The 7,160-nt window shown below is 40.6% G+C and overlaps 1 protein-coding gene across 2 annotated transcripts in view; it reads left to right on the forward strand.

Moving 5' to 3' along the window:
* The window catches only part of triob (trio Rho guanine nucleotide exchange factor b), a 144,582-nt gene extending 139,557 nt beyond the window's left edge, over window positions 1–5,025 (forward strand). For both annotated transcript variants that reach the window (XM_088929119.1, XM_088929120.1), the window contains 3 exons: window positions 889–1,089; window positions 1,415–1,553; window positions 2,325–5,025. In XM_088929119.1, the coding sequence (XP_088785245.1) occupies window positions 889–1,089; window positions 1,415–1,553; window positions 2,325–2,867 (883 nt within the window). In that variant the 3' untranslated portion in view covers window positions 2,868–5,025. The remainder of the gene's footprint in view (window positions 1–888; window positions 1,090–1,414; window positions 1,554–2,324) is intronic.
* Window positions 5,026–7,160: the final 2,135 nt, after the last annotated feature.

A 7,160-nucleotide genomic window follows, 5' to 3' on the forward strand; every position in this document is an offset into this window, starting at 1 on the left:
AAGTCTTCCCACAGATTTACAGTAGGATTCAAGTCTGGCCTTTGGCCCTGTCAAGGACATTCACTTTCTTATTCTAGGAGTGTAGGTTGAGATCGTCCTCTAAGGTTTGCCAGTACTTAGGCCCAGCTGTGTTCCCCTCAGTGTCGATGCTGAAGGGAGTAGAACTAGCACAGCGCTGCCACCATGCTTGACTACAGTTCCCTCCCAGCCCAGCTTCTCTGGTCATAAGGACAGCCTGATCTAGGGAGGACCGTTGCCTTCTGCTTTTTAATGATCAACTACACTGTGAGAAATTAAGAGTCTTTAAAGTGTTTTTATACCCTTCTCTGGATCTGTGCATTAATGCAACTTTTCTTTGAGTTGTTTTGAAAGATCTTTGGTCTTCATGGTTAAATCTTTGCTTGAAAGTCACTACTTGACTGAGTAACCTCCTGCAGATATCTGTATAGCTTAATTAATAGTGACTCATTAAGGCAATGTTGTGCATTTAAATTTGTTTGCCTTCAGAAATGTGACTTTTTTCATTTTTTATCTTAGCTATTTAGTTTTTGTGTTGTCATTAGAATGTGTAGGTTATGTATGAAACAAATTAATTGCTACTTCAAAGTCGAATAACTGCAAACCGTAAAACAAAATATGAAAACTGTGTATGGGTCTGAGTTATTTTGCAAAAGACTGTATAACTGGTTCAGTGCTTGAATTAGAATGAGAGCATAAGAGTGAAATCATGACAGCTCATTCAGAAAACACTAAAGTGGAAATATTCAGTCCTGCTGCAGACAGTGTTTGTTTTTACAGGCTGGCATTCATTCATATTTATAGTGTGCACTGTTGCTTGAGCAATGACAATTGCATTAGGCTTATGGTTTTTAACGTTGCGTCATCCAGGGGCAGGTTCTCTGTAGTGAAGAAGTGCGATCAGAGAGGCACTAAGCGAGCTGTGGCTGCCAAGTTTGTCAGTAAGAAGCTGATGAAGCGGGATCAGGTGACCCATGAACTCAGCATCTTACAGCACCTGCAGCACCCCCATCTCGCCGCTCTCCTGGACACCTTCGAGACGTCAGCCAGCTTCGTGCTCGTCCTGGAGATGTTAGTGTAACCCCGTCTTTCATTGCTCAATTCTTCTTGCTCTGGAATTCGAACTTCCAATTTCAGTTTTGCGAAGCTTTAATGCCTGTACATATGTGCTGTAAAGGCTTTGGATATTTGACATTTTCTTCATTTTTATTTAGATCTTCAAGTGGTTAATGGGCCATTTGTGATGACACATTTTCAAAAACTGTACTGTCAGACTTTATTCTCGCTCCTCCGCTTCTATATATATAGATCCACTTACTGAAGATTAATCAAGTTCAATGTGCGCTGCAGAACTGATCACAGTTGCCCTGTTCCATTGTGTTTTTTCTATCGTCAGGGCAGACCAGGGCCGTCTCTTGGACTATATTGTAAGTTGGGGTAATCTAACTGAAGAGAAGGTGACCGCATATCTTCGGGAGATATTAGAAGCTTTACATTACCTGCATAATTGCAGAATAGCTCATTTGGACTTAAAGGTGAGTGCTGGCCTGTAAATATAGCATATTGCTCAGGGGCAACATTGCCACCTTTGTAGATTGATCTCAGAAGCGAAGGAAGGGAGGGCCTGGTCTATAGTGGGATGGGACACCTCCCAGGAAAAGCTGGTTGCTGCTGCAGGTGCTGTTGGTGGACCAGTGAGTGACAGACAGGCAGACTTCCAAGAAGTGCTTTGAGATCTTCTGAGATGAAAATAATTATCTACATGCAAGGAGTTATTATTGGGAAAAAATAGTACTTTGTTTCTAAACAAACTTTATAAAATTCTTATGCACAAGCAACTTTTTATTTTGTAATTACATTTAAATTACTCCTCGAATTTGGAATACCCCATTTTCTGGAACTTCATCATATTAACCTTCTGAGCAGATGCGAGCTCCACTGTGCATCACTTGCACAGCTGCCCAGTAAGTGACGGGAATCAATGTTTCGCTTAAAGCCAGGAGTATACCAGCTGGCTAAAGCCTCCTCTGGCTTGGTGTCTGAATTGTGCGCCATAGCTTGGGGAGTGCAGGTCACAGCTGGCGAATGGCACAACCTGGACATAATCGCCTTCAGTGGTCCAAGAGCAGGAATGACCTAAATCAGCTCGTTGGCTTAGTCACGCCAGTTTAACATCGATCACTGTGGTGTTTACTGTCAAAGCCTCATTTAAAGTTTCAAACTGTTTCTGTTGAATATTTGGTTTAATGGGATTTTGATGTTCCTTTGTCAGCAGACACATTAATTAACTTTTTTTTTAATCTAAGCCTGAAAACGTGTTGGTAGACCAGACTTCAGCCCAGCCGACTGTCAAACTTGCTGACTTCGGAGATGCAGTCCAGCTGAACAGCACCTACTACATCCACCCCTTGCTGGGGAGCCCAGAGTTTGCTGCCCCAGAGCTGATCTTGGGCAACCCTGTGTCACTGTCGTCAGACACCTGGAGCGTGGGGGTGCTGACCTATGTCATCCTGAGCGGGGCCTCGCCTTTCTTGGATGAAAGCGTGGAGGAGACCTGTCTGAACATCTGCCGGTTGGACTTCAGCTTCCCTGACGACTACTTCCAAGGAGTCAGCCAGGCTGCCAAAGATTTCATGTGCTTCTTACTGCAGGGGGACCCCGCGAAGCGGCCCCCGGCGGGGGTCTGCCTCCAGGAGTCCTGGCTGCAGCCGGGTGGCCGTCACAGTGCCGAGTGCATCGACACGTCCCGGCTCATTTCCTTCATCGACCGGCGCAAACACCAGAATGATGCTCGACCCATTGGTAGTATTAGAAACTTCTTACAAAGCAGACTTATGCCCAGGGTGTAACCTTGGTGAAGAAAAATGGCAAAAAAATAACCTTTATTCTCTCATTCTCTTTCACCTGCCTATCGAAATTTGAGGATCTCTGTGGTCTTCGGCCAGTCTTTGCTGCAGACTGGTTAGCGTTACAATGAAATTAAGAAAATAAATGCTAAAATGAACAGGTTAAAGCCACATTCATGGCCCTATCCTCATGAGGACATGCCAAGAAAGCCTGTGCAAAAGCAGAACTTTTGGAAAAGCAATGCAATCTAAACTAGCGTGGAGGACAAGAGAAACTTCTGCCTGAGCCAGACAGAGCAAACCTTTGTTTGACAGTATTCAATTCAGGTTGCTCAGATTGAAAAGAAGAAAAAGATCATTTTAAAGTCCCTTTTTTTAAAACCAATGTATAGGAAAGAAAAACAAAACGGAGGACAAATCTTTATCCTAACATTTTCAAGAACATATTTAAAATAAAACAAAATGGCAACACTCACCTCTAAATCATTGCTCTACTACTTAGGACAAACTAGAGACCAAAATCTTGAGTTAAACATTAAGATGCAATGACTGCTTCGCTAAAACATCGAGTCAGTCATCAGAGCTTTTTGATTGCCTCGCTTTGTATTTATTCTAAGGAACCATGCAAATCATGCCACAAACAACAAGACAGATTTTAACTGCTGCAAGTTCAACCTCAATCAAGTTTTTGCTTTTCATAGAACAAATTGTGTTGCTCCGATTTAAAATATATAAGCCTTACTTTGTATATAGATTGTACCTGCCTTCAGTTTTCATTTCAAAAAGATGGCTTGCCATAGAAGCCCTCTTTAGGTGGGAAGAACTCAGCCTGCCAACTGGAGACATGTCTAGGGGCAAAGGGATTTTCTGTGGCACAGCAGAATGCCAGTCGGATTCCAGAGCAGTAAAGTAAAATGAAATACTGTAAATGCACTCATTGTATTTTGTTTTAATTCATATCATGTGCAATGTTGCGGCTTTAACATTTTATGCAACTCTATTTATGAAGACCTCTGTTGTACCTGTAATAAATATATAGAAAAGCACGTACTTGGTACTGCAAGTTATGCTGTTATTTGTGTTTCTTCACGTTGTTTCCTTAGTTCAGTATTAAGTTCTGATTCCCCAAGGTCCTTTTCATTATGCAGACCGTGGGAATGTTATGGCACTTATGCGTTGACATTTTTGTTATAGTTAAACCAAAGGTCTCCTAGCTTTACAGTAAGTATTGCTTTATTTGTGACATTTTACTAATTTAAGTTATGGATACCATTATGAGCGTTAAAAGAGGGTGTTTACAGATTGTTTATTTATTCTTATGTAAATTAGGTGAGTATTACACCTGGTTTAATTTTGGTCACCTTCCATTTCATCCGCTGTATGTAACTGAGTATCCTGATTTAATTCTTTGCAAGTGTAATCTACTCCATTTAGGTTCTCTTAGGGTGGTCAGGAGCGAAAGAATAATATGCTTTTGAAGTAGTCGTGTTAAAGGGGAAAGGAACCCTTTTAGTTGAAGTTGCATTATTTATACAAAAACATCTATAATGAAAATTTTATTTGATTTGGAGAGGTCAGTCTTTACATAGATGTTTCTCATATAAAGACCTTGGTATTTAAATTCTTCAGAAATGTTTCATCTGGTTGGAAAAGAACTACATGCACCATTAGAAATTTTTAATGTGCATCGTAGATTTTAGCTGCTATGGTAAACGTTAACAACATAAATGTATCTGAAACCCTTTGCATTGTATTTCAAGAATTTAATAAGTGCCAGTTTGGACAAGTCAAGATCTGAAAAGTAGTTTTTTTCTCCAAGATCTGCAAAGTACGTAACCTAGATTTATTTTTTTCCTCTAGTGATAGAATACAGTGGATTCATCTGTACAGTTCCATATCATGTATTCTTATTTATTCATTATTGTAAAGCTGTACAGAAACCGATTAAATACGGGAATTTGGACTGGATGCTCTTGTTTCAGCCTCATCGTATTTTACATATATACTTTAGTGTATTTGTTTTATCATTTTTAAGATGTTTTTTATTATTTTTACTTTTTGCATGTATATTACTTTGTACAGGAACCATACATGTTTACACTATGTGCTGTAAATATTTTATTTTGCCATCAATTATTTTGAAATTAAACACATGCAACATATTCTTGGCTGTAAGTATTTTTGTTTTTGTTTAGTTTCTTCCTTCTTGTTGGGTTAATGTCCTCTCCAAAACAACATGGAAAAACCACACAAATATGCAACATTCTTAAAACAATCAACATGTGTTAATGCCATAGTTGCGTTGATTGTAAAGTGATTGATCTGCACATCTTCACAAATCAGCACTTATCTTATTCTCACTCTTTAATCTTAGACACTGAGTGAGACATAATTAAAAATAACTGTTGTGCGGGGAAAAGTGTAGAACCAAAGTAGTCAGTGTTTTACTTAACGATATTCCGTTTTTATTTTTGTTTGGTTCAGTTTTGAACGTTTTCTTGTTTCCTTTTCCGACTTCCTGTGTCACGTCCTGTGCTTTCCCTTCACCCTGCTTTCCTGCTCTCTCTGGCCTTTGGACCTTCCAGCTGAGGGTCCAGAGTCCTCCGTTATGGTTCTGGATGCGATTTTCAAAGTTTCATCTTATTCTTTCCAACACCTGAAGCCGAAGAATTAAAATGGCCTGCATGTTTGTACTTTACACGTTTCATATAAAACCTCAAGTGTTGGCTACATAACACTGTAAACACATCAGCTTGCAATGAAAGTAAATTGTTATAAAATTGATCTTTCAGCTCTCTAGCCTAAAACATTTTTTTCATTTATCTTAAGGTGACGAAGATGCAGGTGGAGGTAAGGTGTCCTGCAGTTGGAGAGCTCTGGGAGACTGGACTGGGTTCTGTACAAGCACTGAATTCTGTGATGTTGCAGATCTCTGTACACATGGTCTGTTTTTAGGATCACTAACAGTGTTGATACTTTACTGCAGTTTGTGCCTTGTGATCATTTTCATGTGTTTTCAGGGTCTGTTTTTTTCATGCTATGCTTATCTAGGACGTGCCTGTACACATTGATGATGTATGTGCTGCCAGCACTCAAGTTCAAGAAAGAAATACAATTCCTTGAAGAAGGAAATTCTCTCACTGAGGAACATAATGTAAGGCTGTTTGGCATTTCAAAACATAACACACTTTGTTGGTGGAATATATACTCAATTTGAGATTTGATGAAACCAGCACCCACCCCCAGGTGAATTGAATTTGATTGAGATTCATTAGTAATCCAGGTGCCTGTGAATGCGTTTGTTTAGTCGGTGAAGACTGCACTCCTCCATTTCTCTTACTATCCTGTAAAGTGTCTAAAGTGTTTTATAGTTCTGCCAATTGAAAAAAAGTGTCTACTATCCTTCGTCTGCTTGTGCCGGTGCTGGTTCAAAGGGGATGTTGCACTTGTCAGTTTCAAATGTATATGATATTCCAAATTGTTTTAAAGAGGAGGATGCATGGGATAGAAATGCAATTTCTTTCTGCAAAAAATGTCTATATTCCTGTTAAAAGTGCAGCCATTGACTGAAAGCATTGAGCTGAGATACTGGGGAGACGGACATATCCATGTGGTGAGAAGGTGAGGCCATAGACAGATATTTCAAGAAGATAATGACTGAGCTCTCCTCTTATTAAAAACATTTAAAAAAAAACTACTGAATGATTTATTTCATCACCGTATCTAAGCTGCACAAAAAAGAAATGAAATGCATCCATTATGAAAATGTACGTGGCCCGGGTGAGTTGTGGATGAGATGGATCCCCTCGCACTTGTAAAGCGCTTCAGATTCCCTGGGTACAGGAAGCAATACATGAATTTGTTTAACCTTGTGTCTGCTGGGTGACTGCTCTCCGTCGGCACCGGGCCCTGCATGGCAGCTCAAGCGAGCTCTCCTCGGGTCCGGACCCAACGGGGGACAGGTGGTGATGTAAAAGACTGAGTCTGATTCATTTGACAGGTATTACTTTATCGCCAACTTCACATACTACACTCCTTAGCGTGACACAGACTGATTCAGGATACTAAATAGACCTCTGAGAACTGCAAACGTTGAGAGAATCCTTTTCCTTTGTGTTTTGCCATAGTCCCTGGTCTGTATGACCCTCCGGTGCCATGTGTTTTTTTTACCCCCTGTAAGGGGTGCAGGAGCAGATCCAGGTGACCGCAAGGTGTGGACCCTGTCCTGCGAGTGTGTGGAGCTGGCCAAGTGCACAGGACCTCGTGCTCCCACATGGGACTGGTCCAGAGACGAGG

This window comes from Atractosteus spatula, chromosome 12 (assembly GCF_055471065.1).
Source record: "Atractosteus spatula isolate fAtrSpa1 chromosome 12, fAtrSpa1.hap1, whole genome shotgun sequence".
NCBI lineage: Eukaryota > Metazoa > Chordata > Actinopteri > Semionotiformes > Lepisosteidae > Atractosteus > Atractosteus spatula.